Below are 20,760 nucleotides of genomic sequence, written 5' to 3' on the forward strand. Positions count from 1 at the left end.
AGCTCCATAGGTTGAGCTGGAGACATACAGGATGTAAACCAAACCATGCTCCGTTTCATGTCTGGGCCTGCTCCTCTGTCTGTGCTGCTCCCTCTGTCTGTGCCTGCTCCTCTTTTTGTCCTGTGCCTGCTCCTCTGTCTGGGCCTGCTCCTCTGTCTGGGCCTGTTCCTCTGTCTGGGCCTGCTCCTCTGTCTGGGCCTGCTCCTCTGTAGAGGATGAGCAGCAGGGTTGAAGGATTCCTTTTCCTTTTGTATCGCTTATCTCCCTCTTAAGGTATTAGTCAGGGTCCTAGAGAATGGTCTCTCTCCTCTCTCCATCGCTCTCTCTCTCAGATATCACCAGGCTCTGGTCATTGATAAACCCATTCCTGGGGTCGTTTTTGCAATAGGCGGCTGCTCTTTTTCCCTCACAGTGTCAGTGGGGTGGGCTACAGTAAGCCGTCACTCCATCTCGCCTCGGGCTCAGACAGATGCTGCCAGACAGGCTGGAAGAAATACAGCCCACTCAGCAGCAGCAATAGCAGCACAGGGAGTACAGAGAGCCAGAGGACAAGTCTGGCCTGTCTCAGACCTGCAGCACAGCATCTCTGCCAGCGCTGTGGAGGATAAGGGGTGGGAGAGAGGCAAGAGAAGGGGGAGAGCGCAAGAGAGGGAGAGAGAGAAAAAGGACAACGGTAGAAAGACAGAGAAGGTGAAAATTAAAGAGATAAAGAGAGAGGGAATACAAAGAGAAGACGACTGCACTCCACACAAGCCCCCACAGTGCTCCAGCAAACAGCACGGGGGCAGCGGATCAAAAAAAATTATTCAACTCAACGCACAAATAAAATAACAGATAGCCCTGCAGTAATGTCTCACTTGGGTGTGTATGTGTTTGTCTGTCTGTGTATAGGCATGTTTGTTTTTAATTTCTCCCAGTGACRCTGTCTGGAGTTAAGCAGCAATCAGCTAATGCAGCTACTATATACTTTTATTTTGATTAATAACAACAACAACAAAAAATGTACMCCGTTTTCTCCCCAACTTCGTGGTATCCAATTGGTAGTTACAGTCTTGTCTCATCACTGCAACTCCCGTAYGGATTCGGGAGAGGCGAAGGTCGAGAGCCCTGCATCCTCCGAAACTCAACCCAACCAAGCTGCACTGCTTCTKGACACAATGCCCACTTAACCCGGAAGCCAGCTGCACCAATGTGTTGGAGGAAACACCGTACAACTGGTGACCGCGTCAGCGTGCATGCGCCCGGCCTGCCACAGGAGTCGCTAGTGCGCGATGGGACAAGGACCTCACTGCCGGCCAAACCCTCCCCTAAACCGGAMGACGCTGGGCCAATTGTACGCTGTCCTATGGGTCTCCCGGTCGAGGCTGGCTGCGACAGAGCCTGGACTCGAATTCAGAATCTCTAGTGGCACAGCTGGCACTGCGACGCAGTGCCTTAGACCACCGCGCCATTCGGGAGGCAGCTACTATGTACTTTTAATGTAATCTCAACAGCACTCCAGGTCTTTAGGTTCTGCTGAAACACGGTGATAAACGTTAGCTACATTCCCCTCAGCATACCCTCTACATCTCCGCCATGCAAATGAGTTCACGGAAAAGTGCTCTCCAGCAGGGACTACGAGGTTGAAGGTCAGCGCTCTCANTACGAGGTTGAAGGTCAGCGCTCTCATCTGGGCCCAGTGACTTCGCTGAAACCTCCGATTGGATTTGAGGAGACCGAGCTAATTGATGCCACCGCCACCAACTTTTCTGTCTGAAGTGATTTTGTACATGTCAAACACAGCCCAGTTAAAAATGGAGGCCCGCTTTGAACTCAGAGAGTGTTGCTCGCTGGAACGATCGATCGGTCAGTTTTCGGCCTGTGAGGCTGGAGGAGCCTGAAGGAGCCTGAAGGAGCAAATTGAGAATATGATAGTGAACCATGTATTCTGATGGTCAATGACGAACATGGGAAGGATTCATGAAGCATGACAATTAAAAAACACTCCACTTCGAATCGAAGGCTACTTGTACGATAGGATTGTTTTAGAAAGTGAAGTAGTATCAAGATGGTATTGGTATACGGCACGGGAGGCTGGTGAGGGGAGGACAGGTCATAACAWKGTCTGGAATGGYGTGAATGGAAAGATATCAAACACATGGAAACCATGGAAACYATGTGTTTGATGTGTTTGATACCAATCCATTAATTATGTTCCAGCCATTACTGTGAGCCAGCCCGTCCTTCCCAATTAAGGTGCCACCAGCCACCTKWGCTATACAGGTATGTAAGTTGTAACATGTGAGTTGATGCTGTCTGGCAGTCCCTAAGCGATGACCTTGATGAGGTGCTGCGTATTTCAGGTGTGTGTGTGTGTGTGTGTGTGTGTGTGTGTGTGTGTGTGTGTGTGTGTGTGTGTGTGTGTGCTCTCTCCTTGACACGACCACCTCTGAGGACAGAGGCATTGATTATGGCTCATAACAAGGCTGTGGTCAATATACTGTACAGGCCTTCAACAGATGACTTGACCCCTCAGACCATATTATGTTCAAATCAACAACAAATATAGATTTCCAGGCACCTGCCTGTAATGAAACAGTATGGCCATGATTCCAAGTGACACCTACTCCCTATGTAGTACACTACTCACCTTATCCTATGTAGTGGACTACTCACTATATGCACTATACAGTGCACTACTCAACCTTATTCCCTATGTAGTGGCACTACTCACCTATTCCCTATGTAGTGCACTACTCACCCTATTCCTATGTAGTGCACTACTCACCATATTCCCTATGTAGTGCACTACTCACCCTATTCCCTATGAGCAACCCATTCCGTGAGTGCACCACTCACCCTATTCCCTATGAGTTGCACTACTTCACCCTATTCCTATGTAGTGTACTACTTCCACCCTATTCCCTATGTATACGAACTACTCACACTTATTTCCATATATAGTGCACTACTTCACCTATTCCCTAGTAGTGCATAACTCACCCTATTCATCTATGTATACACTCACTCACGCCTATCCCTAGTAGTGGCAACTACTCACCCTATTCCCTATGTAGGCACTACTCACCCTATTCCCTATGTAGTGCACTACTGCACCTTATTCCCTATGTAGTACACTACTCACCATATTCACTATGTAGTACACTCTACCTTATTCCCTATATTATTCTACTGAGTTCACACTCCACCTTTATTCCCTATATTGTGCCCTACTCACCCTATTCCCTATGTAGTACACTTACTTACCCTATTCCCTATGTAGTGCACTACTCACCCTATTCCCTATATAGTGCACTACTCACCCTATTCCCTATAGTGCATCTACTATATGTGCACACTTTTGACCAGTCCAAACGCGCATATGACTAAGACAATGGCAGTTAAAACAAAAGAGAACAGTTCTTGGAAAAGACCTCCATTGAAACGAACCCACTGTTAAAACAGCTGTTTCGTGAAACCCAAATGGTTGTGCAAAAATAACACAAGTTGAAATTAATAATTTACTTAAATCAAGATGAGAGAGGGAAAAAGTTTGAAATAATCTGAAATCCCTGCTTTATCCATTTAATTTCCTAAACCTTCTTTAAATTGGCAATCTGCAGTTCAAACAAACAAGCGGTTACCCTGCCGCTGTTTTGGTAACATTCCCTATGTAGTGCACTACTCACCCATTCCCTATGTAGTGCACTACTCACCCTATTCCCTATGTAGTGCACTACTCACCTATTCCTATGTAGTCACTACTCACCCTATTCCTATGTAGTGCACTACTCACCATATTCCCTATGTTGTGCACTACTCACCCTATCCCTATGTAGTACACTACTCACCATATTCCCTTATGTAGTGCACTACTCACCCTATGCCCTATGGTAGTACACTACTCACTCCTATTCCCTATGTAGCTACACTACTCACCATTTCCCTATGTAGTGCACTACCTCACCTATTCCCTATGTAGTACACTACTCACCATATTCCCTATGTAGTGCACTACTCACCCTATTCCCTATGTAGAACACTACTCACCATATTCCCTATGTAGTGCACTACTCACCCTATTCCCTATGTAGTGCACTACTCACCCTATTCCTTATGTAGTACACTACTCACCTTATTCCCTATATAGTGCACTACTCAACCCTGGAGAAATCTAACTCCTTCAAATTCATACAGAATCTTGGATGCAAGGACTGACCATCCTTGAGATTAAATGTATTGTTTTAACAATGTTTTTTTTTCTTAATCCCTCTCTGTGATAAACATGCCCATATTCAAAACTCATGCAAATACCAATTATTCAACAGTCCCTGAGCTTTCACACCTCCCTTCATCTGGAAGCGGTGGAGTGGGGATTTGAAAGATGGCTTAAAGATGTGCCTCATTCTGAAGGTAAGAGAATCCGGCTGTTTGAATATTCAAAGCATGCTGCAGTATTTCTTGGGCACGTATCCACAAACACCTCAGATGTGCTTGGCCATGGAGTGTGATAGGTGTTGGGTCGACGCTGAGGTGTGTATGTGTGCCGTGCAGGGTGACATTTCTGGAGGTTTTCTGGTTTTGACAGAGCCGTCTCTAACCTTTGAACTAACCTTTGATGTAATGTACAGGAGGCAGGCTGACACCGGTCAGCTGCTGCAGCAAGTTGCAACATTGGGTCTGTTTGTCTCCATGTACTGTGTGTTAGCACATTGCAACGTAGACACAGACACAATTATGCAAACCCAAGCAGACACTGGTACAAACTCAAATGTACGCACACACACTTAAAAATTGTGCCTGTCAAGCACTTTCAGCCAAAGGCTGTCACCTACGTAATAACTGTCAACTCAGTGATGGCGTCTGTTTTGACACACTCGTCAAACACTTGAGCACACCTTTCTCCATACAAGTGGTTAGTTGGTCACGTCTAATGCAGTGGTTTTCAACCCGTGTGCCGCTGCACACTGGTGTGCCTCGAGGAACTCTCAGGTGTGCCACAAAACTTTTCCTAATCTTGATATTTTTTTTTTTAAATGGGACCTGTGGAATGAACGTGGGATTTTGACTGGGGAACATCAGTGCCACTAGAAAGAATAGCAATCAGATAATACATTGAGTGGAACACATGGTTACATCTGGATTGCTGTTTCATGTCCGGTGTGCTGGAGCTGTTGCGTTTTACAGTCATGTGAAAAAGTAAGTACACACCCTGGAAAGTTGTCTCTTTTTTTAACATATTTGGACAGATGGATATGTAATCTTCAYTTCAACACTATTGACAGATAAAGGTAATATAATTTAACAAATGACACTGAAAGATTATACTTTGCAATCATTTATTAATCCAAAATCAACAGAAATGCAATTCCATAGTGCAGAAAAAATAAGTACACCCCTAGCTTCAATAGCTGTGTTGCCCCCTTTGGCTGAAATAACTTGTAACTGCCTATCAGTCTCTTACATCAACTGGGAGGAATTTTACAGTACTGCTTCAACTGTGTCATGTTCGAGGGCTTTGTTGCATGCACGGCCCGCTTCAAGTCCCCCCACAGCATTTCGATAGGATTGAGATCTGGGCCATTCCATAACCCTCCATTTCTTATTTTTGAGCCATTCTGTCGTAGCTTTGCTTTTGTGTTTTGGATCATTGTCCTGTTGCAAGATCCATGTTCGGTTCATCTTCAGCTTTTTGACAGATGACCTCACATTCTCAAGAATTCTCTGGTACAATAGAAGTCATAGTTGACTCAATGATGGCAAGTTGGCCAGGCCCTGAGGCAGCAAAGCAGCCCCAAACTATAATGCCACCGCCTCCATGCTTTACGGTTGGTATGAGGTTCTTCTGTTCAAAGGCAGTGTTTAGTTTTCGCCAAACATGGCATCTGACATTGCGGCCAAACAACTCCACCTTTGACTCGTCTGTCCAGAGCACATTGTTCCAGTAGTTTTGGTCTTTACCCAGGCTTCTTCCTTCCTGACCTCCCATGTAGGCCACGTTTGTGCAGTCTCTTTCTGACAGTTGACTCATGCACTTCAATATTGATTGTGGTAAGAGAGGCCTGTAGATCCCTTGATGTTACCCTGGGGTTCTTAGAGACTTCTATGAGCATCTGCAGGGTCAGCTCTTGGGCTGAATTTGTTGGGACAACCTGTCCTAGGTAGATTGTCAGTGGTCTGTAATTTTCTCCATTTGTAGAAGATCTGTCGGACAGTGGAATGATGTACTTCAAATTGCTTGGAAATGGATTTGTAACCCCTCCCAGACTCATGGGCATCAATAATCTTTATTCTGAGGGCCTCGGGTAGGTATTTTGATCTTGGCATGATGTGTACCACACACCCATATAGTTAATACCAAACCAGACCAAGTTTCTAATCTTTATGGAAGTTTATCTGTAATGATTTTCTAATCATTTGCACCTTTTTTTGGTGCACCTGATTCTAATTTTAGCCATTTTATGTAATGATAAAGGTAGGGTTGTACTAACTTTTTTCACAAAAGGAAAATGCATATTTTAATTGCATAACATTTTCAAAGTATACATTTGTTGTGTGATTTGTTAAATTGGGTTACCTTTATCAATKAACGTGGTGTTCAAATGTGTAAAAAAAAAAAAWAAWAATTCCAGGGGATGTACTTTTCACATGACTGTATGTAATTTATCTTTGTTTGGTAATATAATTTATTGTTTTTTTGTTCAGTTTAGTCATAATATTTCTCAATTTACATTATGTCAACCAATCAGCTGAGCAACCTGACTTGTTCGCCAATTATTTTGCATAATTTCTTAGAACCATACAATTTTTCAATTCATCATCAACAGGTTCATGCTTGTCAAAACTTTGAAATAATAATTTTACAAATACTGCCAATGCTGCATCTGGATTCACTTTCCTCAAACACATCAGACCAACATACATGTTTTACATCTTCAACAAACTAATCCTGAGAAAACATTTGGTATGATCTCTTATAAATTACTTTAAGCCCAACCTTTGGCACTTTGGCTTTCCTTCTTATTGCCACAATGTTATGGTCACTACAGCCAATGGAAACTGATATTGCTTTGGAGCAAAGCTCTGCAGTATTAGTGAAGATATGATCAATACAAGTGGTTGTGACAGATCCAACACTATTGGTATGCACGCTAGTTGGCTGAGTGATAACCTGGGTCATATTACAAGCATTAGTCACAGTTAGAAGCTTCCTCTTGAGAAGACAGCTAGTTGCTAACCAGTCAATGTTCAAGTCACCCAGAAAATAGACCTCTCTGTTCACATCACACACATTATCGAGCATTGCAAACAAATTATCCAAATACTGACTGTTAGCCATTGGTGGACTATAGCAGCACCCCAAAAGAATAGGCTTTAGATGAACTTGCAACCACAACACTTCAACAACATCTGACATGAGATCCTCTATAATTTACAGGATAATAGCTCTGAACATATACAGCAACAAAACCTCCTCCATAGGCATTCCTGTCTCTTCCGTAGATCGTATATMCCTATATTGCTACTGCTGTATCATCAAAGGAATTAAGTAAGTTTCAGAGATGGACAGTATATGAATGTTATCCAATGTTAGCAAATTATTGATTTCATGACGCTTATAAGTTGAGAAAATGTAAATGTTTTCTTCCCAGGCGTAATGCAAGGCATTATCACGGGGATATGAGGTAACAACAGGGCCTGGCCTATGTTAAAAGTGTTTTAAATTGTACAAACTTTTTTTGGGGGKTGTTACACGTGTTAAAAGATKATTAAAATGATTAAGACAAAAAAGTGATTTTGATGGTGTAGAATTACGTTAAGGAAATAAAGATAGTCAAGGTTATAACACCTAGGGTCAGTTGTGCCAAGAGAACACTTTCTTCTGGACAAGCTATGTTTCTAAAACTAACGTTTACATGAATTCTGATTATTTCCAGGAATACACAACATCCTGAAATATATGAAAATATCTTTCTTAAAGTTAGAATACTATACTGAACAAAAATATAAACTCAACACGGAAAGTGTTGGTCATGAGCTGAAATAAAAGATTCCAGAAATGTTCCATAAGCACAAAAAGCGTATTTATCTCAAATTTTGTGCAGAAATGTGTTTACATCCCTCTTAGTGAACATTTCTCATTTGCCAAGATAATCCATCCACCTGACAGGTGTGGCATATCAAGAAGCTGATTAAACAGCATGATCATTACACAGGTGGACCTTGTGCYGGGGGACAATAAAAGGCCACTCTAAAATGTGCAGGTTTGTCACACAACACAATGCCACAGATGTCTCATGTTTTGRGATAGCGTGCAATTGGCATGCTAATTGCAGGAATGTCCACCAGAGCTGTTGCCAGAGAATGGACCATAAGCCATTTTAGAGAATTTGRCAGTATGTCCAACCGGCCTCACAACCGCAGACYACGTGTAACCACGCCAGCCCAGGACCTCCACATCCGGCTTCTTCACCTGCGGGATCATCTGAGACCAGCCATTTGGACAGCTGATGAAACTGAGGAGTATTTATGTCTGTAATAAAGCCCTTTTGTGATGAAAAACTCATTCTGATTGGCTGGGACTGGCTCCCAGTCATGTGAAATCCATTGATTAGAGCCTAATATATGTATTTCAATTGACTGATTTACTTATATGAAYTGTAATTTAGCAAAATCATTGAAATTGTTGCATGTTGCGTTTACATTTTTGTTCAATATATAATTCCCTTGATGGAGTGATGCTGAATGTAGAAAATGTCTCTCAACTTACCACACTATCCTCTAAGACCTATTTTATCAGAACTATACGTTTTTATTTCTATCAGAGATTTGCTGGACACTCTTTCACAGATAACATCATTTAAAAAATAATATTCAGTATAGATCAGATGAAGGTCATTGCCACTAAATACATAAGGAAAGGTTTAGGTGTGCCACAGAATCCCATCAAAGTGTACCACGGTTCAAAAAAGGTTAGGAACCACTGGTCTAAAGAACGAGTTGCAAGGCCAGACGTATTCTCTGAGGAAACAAGTCACRACGATTGAGCACTATCATATCAGAGTTATTTTTAGAACCACACGTTTTGCCTGAATRCATAATGTAGTATTAGTCTCCAAATTGGCTGTAATTACACAGCCTATCTTAGCTCAACCTGACCTAGAATACATCCGCAGAAGACTTTTAAGAATACAGCGGCATCTTGGACTAGTAAGGGACGATAAGGGTAGAAATCGAGAAGTCCAAGGCCTGTAATCATAAAGTGTCTCAGAGTAGGACTGCTGATCTAGGATCTGTTATGCCTTTTAAAATCAGAATGAATAAGAAGGGGGACCTGACCCCAGATCAGCATAATGGTTTGACACTGGGAGTGGTAGCGTAGGTCTATTTTCAACTAATAACACATATTGGCGTACTCAATAATTTGCTATCAATTTTAAGACTTTCCTTCAGGCCTTCAATTTGAACACTCCATGTATATGCAGTCAGGGTTACCATAGCACCTAACTACCACATTCCCAACCAGTGTAACACAAATCCCACCAAGTCAGCATAGGCTTATTCCACCTTTAGGGATTCTGAACTCTCTGAATGGTCTTATGAAACCGAACAGTAATGGGGGAAACTACTCAGAAACCGGCCAACCTTTTCTCCATTACAGTCTCTCCTCGTGTAGCGTCTCGCCTCGTTAACGGTGCGTTTATCACAAAACACTGAATAGGTTCCTCAATGGGAAATGGATGGCCCCACTGTGAGGAGTGACCGGCGGCTCTGAGGGGCGGACATGACGATGTCATTCCAGCAGGGCAGCGTGTCTTGGTTACACACAGCGTAGCCATAAACCTCCACCAAATTGACCAGTCTAAGCCGCCGAACACACCTATGCAGTGCCAGGCACACAGACACATGTACTGTATGTCAGTACAGGTGCACACCCATAGATGTACAACTTCGTACATAGTTCAAACACACACAACTATAGAATAAAATATACTGTAAAACTACCAGTAGGACTTACTTAAGGCCTTTCAGCTATAATCCTTTATAACTTGTTATAAGCCTGCATGAGCCTTTATAATGTATTATAATTAGGCTTATAATATTTTGTGTCTCTCTATGTAGGACATTTTCAACTGACTCAAAATGGCCAATATATAATCAGGATCATTATCAGATCATTATAAGACATTATATTCTGGGTGGTTCGAGCCCTGAATGCTGATTGGCTGAAAGCCRTACTATATCAGCCTATATACCATRGGTATGACAAAACATTTATTTTCACTGCTCTAAATAATTGATAACCAGTTTATAATAGCAAAAAGGCACCTCAGGGGTTTGTGGTATATGGCCAACATACCACGACTAAGGGCTGTATCCAGGCACACAGCGTTGCTTCGTGCCTAAGAACAGCCGTGGTATATTGGCCATATACCACACCCCCTTGTGACATATTGCTTAATTAGAAAAGTGTCATTCATGTAAATGACAAGTCTGAAATACATTATACCCGTTGGATTTCAGTAAAGTGTTGCTACACTACAAACCTCATTCACAGGCTATTGGACCAAGCTTTGAGGGGAAGTGTCTGGGAACTAGATTACCACACTACAAACCTCATCCACAGGCTATTGGACAAAGCTTTGAGGGGAAGTGTCTGGGAACTAGATTACCAACACTACAAACCTCATTCCACAGGCTATTGGACAACTTTGAGGGGAAGTGTCTGGGAACTAGATTACCACACTACAAACCTCATCCACAGGCTATTGGACAAAGCTTGAGGAAAGTGTCTGGAATAGATTACCACACTACAAACCTCATCACAAGCTATTGGACAAGCTTTGAGGGAAGTGTCTGGGAACTAGATTACCACACTACAAACCTCATCCCAGGTCTATTTGGGGTAAACCCAAAAGCACTTTTGGGAGGTGGGGGAAGTGTCTGGGAACTAGATTACCACACTACAAAACCTCATCCACAGGCTATTGGAACAATAGCTTTTGAGGTAAGTGTCTGGGAACTAGATTACCACACTACAAACCTCATCCACAGGCTATTGGACAAAGCTTTGAGTGGAAGTGTCTGGGAACTAGATTACCACACTACCACTTGTAGCATAATGCATCTCTCTTGCAGTGGTGTAAAGTTCTTAATAAAACACTTTAAAGTACTACCTAAGTAGTTTTTGGGGGGATGTGTTCTTTACTTTTCACTACATAAATGTTTCCTGACACCCAAAAGTACTTGTTACATTTTGAATGCTTAGCAGTACAGGAAAATGGTTGAATTCACACGCTTATCAAGAGAACATYCYTGGCCATCCCTACTGCCTCTGATCTGGCGGACTCACTAAGCACACATGCTTTGTTTGTAAATGATGTCCGAGTGTTGGAGTGTGCCACTGGCCATCCACCAATACATAAAAACTAGAAAATTGTGCCGTCTGGTTTGCTTAATATAAGGAATTTGAAATGATTTATACTTTTAATTTTGATACTTAAGTATATTTTTGCTATTATATTTAATTTTGATACTTAAGTATATTTTTGCTATTATATTTAATTTTGATACTTAAGTATATTTTTGCTATTATATTTACTTTTGATACTTAAGTATATTTTTGCTTTTATATTTACTTTTGATACTTAAGTATATGTCAAATCAAATACTTTTAGACTTTTATTCAAGTAGTATTTACTGGGTGACTTTCACTTWTACTTCAGTCACTTTCTATATATATATATWTTTTTTCACTTTTATTTAACCAGGTAGGCCAGTTGAATACAAGTTCTCATTTACAACTGCAACCTGGCCAAGATAAAGCAAAGCAGTGCGACACAAACAACAACACAGAGTTGCACATGGAATAAACAAATGTACAGTCAATAACACAATAGAAAAGTCTATATACAGTGTGTGCAAATGAAGTAAGATTAGTGAGGTAAGGCAATAAATAGGCCATAGTTGCGAAATAATTACAATTTGGCAATTAAACACTGGAGTGATAGATGTGCAGAATATGAATGTGCAAGTAGAGATACTGGGGTGTAAAGGAGCAACAAACAAAAAAATAACAATATGGTGATGAGGTAGTTGGGAGGGCTATTTACAGATGGGCTATGATCTGTAAGCTGCTCTGACAGCTGATGCTTAAAGTTAGTGAGGGAGATATGAGACAGCTTCAGTGATGTTTGCAGTTCGTTCCAGTCATTGGCAGCAGAGAACTGGAAGGAAAGGCGGCCAAAGGAGGAATTGGCTTTGGAGTGACCAGTGAAATATACCTGCTGGAGCGCGTGCTACGGGTGGGTGCTGCTATGGTGACCAGTGAGCTGAGATAAGGTGGGGCTTTACCTAGCAGNGTGACCAGTGAAATATACCTGCTGGAGCGCGTGCTACGGGTGGGTGCTGCTATGGTGACCAGTGAGCTGAGATAAGGTGGGGCTTTACCTAGCAGAGACTTATAGATGACCTGGAGCCAGTGGGTTTGGCGACGAATAAGAAGCGAGGGCCAGCCAACGAGAGCATACAGGTTGCAGTGGTGGGTAGTATATGGGGCTTTGGAGACAAAAAGGATGGCACTGTGATAGACTGCATCCAATTTGCTGAGTGTTGGAGGCTATTTTGTAAATGACATCGTCGAAGTCAAGGATCGGTAGGATAGTCAGTTTTACGAGGGTGTGTTTGGCAGCATGAGTGAATGATGCTTTGTTGCGAAATAGGAAGCTGATTCTAGATTGAATTATGGATTGGAGATGCTTAATGTGAGTCTGGAAGGAGAGTTTACAGTCTAACCAGACACCTAGGTATTTGTAGTTGTCCACATATTCTAAGTCAGAACCGTCCAGAGTAGTGATGCTAGACGGGCGGGCAGGTGCGGGCAGCGATCGGTTGAAGAGCATGCATTTAGTTTTACTTGCATTTAAGAGCAGTTGGAGGCCACGGAAGGAGTGTTGTATGGCATTGAAGCTCGTCTGGAGGTTAGTTAACACAGTGTCCAAAGAAGGGCCAGAAGTATACAAAATGGTGTCGTCTGGGTAGAGGTGGATCAGAGAATCATCAGCAGCAAGAGCAACATCATTGATGTACACAGAAAAAAAGAGTCAGCCCAAGAATTGAACCCTGTGGCACCCCCATAGAGACTGCCAGAGGTCCGGACAACAGGCCCTCTGATTTGACATACTGAACTCTGTCTGAGAAGTAGTTGGTGAACCAGGCAAGGCAGTCATTTGAGAAACCAAGGCTGTTGAGTCTGCCGATAAGAATGCGGTGATTGACAGAGTCGAAAGCCTTGGCCAGGTCGATGAATACAGCTGCACAGTATTGTCTTTTATCAATGGCGGTTATGATATCGTTTAGGACCTTGAGTGTGGCAAGGGGGGGCCATGACCAGCTCGGAAACCAGATTGCATAGCAGAGAAGGTACGGTGGGATTCAAAATCGTCGGTTATCTGTTTGTTAACTTGGCTTTCGAAGACCTTGGAAAGGCAGGGTAGGATAGAAATAGGTCTGTAACAGTTTGGGTCTAGRGTGTCTCCCCCTTTGAGGAGGGGGATGACTGCAGCAGCTTTCCAATCTTWGGGGATCTCAGACGATACGAAAGAGAGGTTGAACAGGCTAGTAATAGGGGTTGCAACAATTGCGGCGGATAATTTTAGAAAGAGAGGGTCCAGATTGTCTAGCCCAGCTGATTTGTAGGGGTCCAGATTTTGCAGCTTTTTCAGAACATCAGCTATCTGGATTTAGGTGAGGAGAAATGGGGAGGCTTGGGCAAGTTGCTGTGGGGGTGCAGGGCAGTTGACGGGGTAGGGGTAGCCAGGTGGAAAGCATGGCCAGCCGTAGAAAAATGCTTATTGAAATTCTCAATTATCGTGGATTTATTGGTGGTAACAGTGTTTCCTAGCCTCAGGCAGTGGGCAGCTGGGAGGAGGTGCTCTTATTCTCCATGGACTTTACAGTGTCCCAGAACTTTTTGGAGTTGTGCTACAGGATGGAAATTTCTGTTTGAAAAAGCTAGCCTTACGCTCCTAACTGCCTGTGTATATTGGTTCCTAACTTCCCTGAAAAGTTGCATATCGCAGGGGCTATTCGATTCTAATGCAGAACGCCACAGGATGTTTTTGTGCTGGTCAAGGGCAGTCAGGTCTGGAGTGAACCAAGGGCTATATCTGTTCCTGGTTCTAAATTAAGGTATTTTTACTTTTACTCAAGTATGACAATTGAGTACTTTTTTCACCACTGTTCCCTTGTTAGCAGTGAGAGTTCCTGGAGGCTGCGCTCATCAGACACTCCGGTCCAGGTGGTTGACTGGTTCTGATAGTACCTTAACCAATGGGAGTCACTTGGCACCAATGGGAGTTTTTCAGCCTCATTAGGCAGACACTTGGCCCACAGCCTTTTGCCAGACGGATGATGTTGACATCCTGTAAACACTGCTAAAGCTGCGATTAGGCCTTCTCAACGTTACCTTCAGGTTCCAAAGAATATATTTTATTTTTTAACATTTTGGTAATTTTAGCAGATGCTCCTATCCAGAGCGGCTTACAGTCAGTGAGGGAAAAGGAGGTAAATGATCTGAAATGAATCAGACTTTCGTTACATTATAATAAGTCTTCCCAGTGACACTAAATCAGCCCTGGTCTCAGCCATGGAAACACAAAAGGCAGGCTCTTTAGGCCAAGCACCRGTGTAAAGATTGCATTGTTGGGTTGATTGAGTCTCCATTAAAGATTTTAGATTTTCCTTATCGCTTTTGGGTGTTTTAAAAATAACAATACAAAAACATCTCATGTATGAGTGCATGGGCACAGATCTTTATATCACTCAAGGCGTTTATTGTGGATACCATTCTCCCTCTCAATACAATCTGGTGTATGCTTGACACAATAGTCTGGCATACTGAGACTGCAGTGGAACCTCCCATACCCTTGACCATCTTCCATAATGCTGCCAGACAATCCCTTCTCTCTTCCTCCTCTCTCTTTATCACTGTTCTCATGTTGAAGGAGAAATCCATTTGTCCCGTTGTTATCATCCAGGCGGGTGTTAGTGTCCCAGGCAGTCAGATGTAATAGTCAGCCTGGCAGGCAGTGCCTGGGTCTTATCAGACCTACTCAGGTGAGGTCACCATCTTCCTCCCTAATGACTCAGGTTAATCAGTAGAGTGCGGAGGCACCACTAGCTCACACACAGCCCAGGACAGCCTAGTGCAGCCCAGCATAGCCCAGTCCAACAAAGCCCAGCAAAGCGCAGCACAGCACAGGACAGCCTAGCACAGTCTAGCACAGCCCAGGAAAGCCCAGTCCAGCACAGCCCAGGACAGCCTAGCACAGCCTAGTGCAGCCCAGCATAGCCCAGTCCAGCACAGGATAGCCCAGGACAGCCTAGCACAGTCTAGCACAGCCCAGGAAAGCCTAGCACAGCCTTGGACAGACTTCCAGGCCCCTTGGGACCATTGCAGTTTGCCAGCCAGCACTGTAAACTAAACCACACATCGACATTGGGTTGGTCACACCCAGTATGCATGCACCCACCCACCCCCCCCCCCCCCCCCTCACTCACACCCACCCACCCACCCACCCACAACCACACAGTACACATGTGTTTATTTGGGCAACACAAAGGGGTAGGTCAGGGAAACAGGTGTCCGGTCTGTGTAACACCAGTGCAAGCTGCAACACAAAGTTCAAGGAAACAAAAAAAAACAGTTACGACTATTGTACATTCACAGTTTTTGTTTTTGGAATAGATAGCAGTTTTATGCTAGATAAAGGCCTGTTGTTTGAAGTGTCTTGTAATGAGCTTGTCTGTTTAATAAAACTTCCATATTGACCATTTCACGCCTAGGCAGGTCAGTCCGGGTTCATAATCTCGCCACTGGACAAAAATGCCAATGTATCTGAACCCACTAGCCTGTTTCCCACAKGATGCCTGTTTGCCAACTCTGCCGGTGTGAAAACGCCCATAGCAGTGACAAAACTTTTCATTTGTCTCTAATCAATGTTTTATGCATTCTCTGAATGATTCTGATGTGTTCGAAGTACCGTCCATTCATTTGCTAGGCAAAAGATAGTCATCCATTTGCGGAAAATAATATGTTGATGAGCCTCTTACTGTGTTTGTTTATGAGGAGGAGAAAGAGAAACTGTACATTTCTTGATGAAAGTATACCGTGTTCCTCTATGTGAAGAAGAACGGAGAGAGAAACAGCACTATTGGATACAAGTAGGCCTACTTGATAAACACATACCGTGTTCCTCTATGTGAAAGAGAGATTGACACTGCCTGTGCATGTGAATCTCATGTTTCTGACAGAGCCCACGACGATATTTATAGAGAAAACAGGACGTACTGTAAGTGATGGGGAGAAGGAGAGACAGAGTGTATAAATTATATATTAGACGAACCAACATGAATACAATCTAGGTTTGCGAGGATCCGCTGCTTTCTCATCCTTTAATGCTCAATGTTCAGAATTCTCCTCGGGTACAAAAAAAGATTCATACTCCATTGAAAAAAAATGAAAACAGACAGAAATAATTTAAAAAAATAACACCGTGATGCAATCATTTGGTTCGTATGGTACCATAGGTCTAATGTAGGCTAGCTACATTGTATGTTTTCCTCTCAGAACAAATGCGGTAGTTTAGAGATAAATGCAGCAGCTATCGGAGCTGTCCAGCTGCTTTTGGTGCTGAATTGAGAAAAGCCCTGAAAGGATTGCAGCAGTACGCTCAATTAGCTAAGTCAGAATCACATTAAATCGACTGAGAGTAGCCTAATAACTATGGTTAAAAGGGAAATCCTGTCGTGACCGTAAAGCGTTGATAATTCTACATGAGACATATCTGTGTAAATTAAGGAATTCACACCAACACATCATAGGCTTATGTTTTGATGTAAAAATGCACAGTCCACTTTCCTAAAAGCATGATCGCCTRGGTAGCCTATTGATTGTATTTTACATTGATAAAGTAAGCTATGTCAACAACATAAACGAACCTTCACTTGGAAAGAAGCAACTCGTGTTGATGTAATATTCGCTGTCACTCCAGGCAGGCAAGATGTTTTAAAATATCTGGAGTTTTGCATAATTTGAATAACATTCGTAAACCACACTATTATTTCGTGTAGGCTAGCCCTAGATTATATGCAATGGCAGATTTCAATATGAAACTTCCGAGGTATTTATTTGACCTGATATGAAGCAGTTCTTTGGAATGATTTAATAAAATATTTTCAATTTATAAAGTCTGCGGTAACTTCTCGATGCCAAGTAGTGGAGAGTAGATTGTTATCGCATAATCTAATGAGAAAATAGCCTATACCACATCCCATATAAAGTATGTGTATGTCGTAGGCTACATCCATGGTAAATTAACAGAAGATTACGATATCAACATGATTTATGTGCGCGCCAAAGCTATATATTAATGCTGACTGATTGCACGCCCCACCACCATACCGCTACACCTCTGAATGAATCAGTCGTCTTGACATGTCTTCCCTGCCTATTTATAAAGAATAAAACAATACACAATGATTCGGGCGCTTTCACGCTTCCCGATACATGAGTGTTGGAGGCTTGCTTTTAACCCATTTAAACAAATTGCCCAAAACAAAAACTTACACGTATGCGTGGTAAATGAATGCCCATCCTCTTGGTCTCTCCAAAACATTATAAAGAAAATTCTGCACTCTTCTGTAGAATGCATTTCTCTTTGGAGGCTTCGGTTTGCCAGAGAGACTGGACCTCTGTTTGCTAAGGATGCTGCCTCGCTTTGTTGCCTCGGCGTCGGCACCTGCTATGAGCAGCGCCCCATCTCTGTTTAAATCCGTACTAGCCCCAGCTTCTAGCCCGACAAAGCCGACTTTTAGCTTTTTCTCCACAGCTGGACCAGGGTAAACCCCGCCTGTGCAGGATTTCTTGACCATTCTGGCGAAATACTGTCATGGGGAGCTTGGAGTTTGAGATTTTTTTCGCCCTTTACCAGGTAGCAGCATTGCAGTGCTGGGCGTGTAGGATATGATCCGTAGAGCGCTCGCCCCTGCATGTGCGCGTGGCTGAGGCTACCCTGCTTCTGAGAAGCCAATTGAAATGCAGAGAARAATCTGCAATGAACACAATTTTCCTACTTTAGCGTTTTCCGTCCACCTGACAACAGAAAAAAGGAAAATGTCCTACATTTTTATTAGGGCATAAACTAGGGAAAACAACACAATATATAAACAATGTAAACACTGGCACTCCATTGTTTGATTTGCAGTGTGGCCATGGGCTACAAACAAAAAATGAACACTGACTGTGGATAACCTATGCTCATTTGCCACTTGCAGAGATCATTTTGATGGGGTCATTTTGTACATCTTTAGTGGCTTTTCAATGTGCACATATTATTTCCTTATGTTACCCTCACCATCTAAAAAAAACATAACAGAATGAAACAGCCTATATTCAAGCAATAAGGGCCAGGAGGTGTTGTATACAGTATGGCCAATATACCACGGTTAAGGACTGTTCTTTGCATGACAGGAGGCGGGATACAGCCCTTAGCCATGGTATATTGGCCATATACCACAAACCCCCAAGGTGCCTAATTGCTACCTATTGCTAATTGGTTACCAACGTAATTAGACCAGTAAAACGTCTTTTTTTACATACCCATGTATACTGTCTGATATACCATGTCTTTCAGTCAATCAGCATTCAGAGATCAAACCACCCTGTTTATAATCAAGGATAAAACCTCTCATCACAAGAAAATATTTTGTCTCATTTGCCCGAATCTCCAAACTAATGATATAAGCAAATACAACTTTTATATCATWGTGCTTAAATTACAGTCCTAGCCCCATATTCATAAAGTGTCTCAGAGTAGTGCTGATCTAGGATCAGGTCCCATGTTCATGTAATCTTATTCATCGTGATYGAAAAGGCAAATAATTATCCTGGACCAGCATTCTGGATTGCACCTCCGTGTATRTTTGGAAAGTGAAGCTAAAATGTTAATGTGGCTATATACTCCAGTACTTTGGAATTAAAATCAAATGTTTCATATGAAGTAACAGTTCAGAATGTCACTTGTTTGAGGGTATTTTCACACATATATGTTTTACCGTTTAAGTCAAAAAATGATTGGCTCCCTTGATAAAGATGCRCAAAAAAGACTGTATACAGTTTATATACATAAAGTAAATAACACACTGAGCTATATTGTATGCTCAAAAACATTAGAAAACATTATTTTATACTAATACAATTGCTCAAAGAAAAAGATTTTGTTTAACAAGTAATACTTTTTCTCTATAGAAGATAGGGGTCAAAATTATTGGCACCTCTGTTTTCAATACCTCACCTTGGGAGGATAATGGCACCTCTGTTTTCAATACCTCACCTTGGGAGGATAATGGCTCTAAGCCTTTTTCTAAAATGTTTTATGAGGTTGGAGAACACATTGGGAGGGATCTTAGGCCATTCCACCATACAGAATCTTTCCAGATCCTTGATATCCTTGGTCTGTGCTTATAGACTGCACTCTTCAATTGAAACCACATGTTTTCCATGGGGTTCAAGTCYGGAGACTGAGATGACAATTCAAAATGTTGAAAAGTTGAGTAATGGTAGAGTAATGTTGAGTAATGGTAGAGAAATTAGTAATGGTAGAGAAGGGTTGAGTAATGGTAGATAAGTCCAATAAGGGGCAAGTGGAAGAGGAGCTAGAGTTTGACTGAGTACTAAATGKCAYCCTATTCCCTAAATAGTGCACTAGAATCAGAATAACTTTTGACCAGGACCCATAGGGTGCCATTTGGAATGCAAACCCCTGCCTCCTCAGGGGGTTGATTGCTTTGAAATGAAGCACAAGGCACTAGAGATGCTGAGAACCGTGTACCTCTAGGAACAATATTCATCACACACTCACTCCAAATCCGTTAGCACTAATACACTGTAGACTGGTGGTTATTGAGGCTAAGAGTAAGCTAGTAGAAGCAATTTATTTATTTCAYTTCTTATACAGTCTAATACTATTGGTTGTGGGGGGGTTAGATCCCCAATAGGCTAAAAAGTCCTCTATTATGATACAGTATCATAGGCTACACAATAAAGAAAAGAGAAAGAATGAAAGAAAGAAAGCAAGAGAGCCAACCCACCCTGGCTTTAAAGTTGAAGGTGCTGAGTTTGGTTTTCCTCTGGTAAGGCAGCATTTCCATGACAACCAACCCAGCGGAACAATAAGGCCTCTTCCTCTCTGTGCCTCTTGTCCCTGGCGGCCAGAGTGGCGAGGTGAAATGAAGCAGCGGTATCCATCTTATGACAAGAGCGAGACACTTCATCCACACTGTGGTGTCCATCTTGTCAATATAGATTCTATAGACTCACTATCTGCTTTCCGCAAATCGCCTTTCTAATACGACTGACAATACCAGCCAGACGTGTTAGTAAATCACACACTGAGCCCAGAAAATACAAAGAAATAAACAACTGAAGTAGGCCTAGACACACAGCCTGGTGAAAAGAGGTGTCTGCTCGTACAGATGTACAGTAGGATCTTAATTGATCAGCCTGTTGTTGCTGGAGAACTTTCCTGCAATGTAGGAACTTTAAAACTTAAAGGAAAGGAGGATACCTAGTCAGTTGTGCAACTGAATGCATTCAACTGAAATGTGTCTGAATCAGAGAGGTGTTGGGGTGCTTCCTTAATCCACATCCACGTCATCGACGCCCGGGGAACAGTGGGTTAACTGCCTTGCTTACGGGTAGAACAACATATTTTTACCTTG

The 20,760-nt window shown here is 42.5% G+C and overlaps 1 protein-coding gene across 1 annotated transcript in view; it reads right to left on the reverse strand.

Moving 5' to 3' along the window:
• Positions 1–18,030, reverse strand: part of LOC111970492 (potassium voltage-gated channel subfamily KQT member 2-like) — a 69,939-nt gene extending 51,909 nt beyond the window's left edge. The window contains exon 1 of the mRNA XM_070445777.1: positions 17,609–18,030. Within this exon, the coding sequence (XP_070301878.1) occupies positions 17,609–17,913 (305 nt within the window). The 5' untranslated portion in view covers positions 17,914–18,030. The remainder of the gene's footprint in view (positions 1–17,608) is intronic.
• Positions 18,031–20,760: the final 2,730 nt, after the last annotated feature.

The sequence above is a fragment of the Salvelinus sp. IW2-2015 genome, linkage group LG11 (genome assembly GCF_002910315.2).
Source record: "Salvelinus sp. IW2-2015 linkage group LG11, ASM291031v2, whole genome shotgun sequence".
Classification (NCBI taxonomy): domain Eukaryota; kingdom Metazoa; phylum Chordata; class Actinopteri; order Salmoniformes; family Salmonidae; genus Salvelinus; species Salvelinus sp. IW2-2015.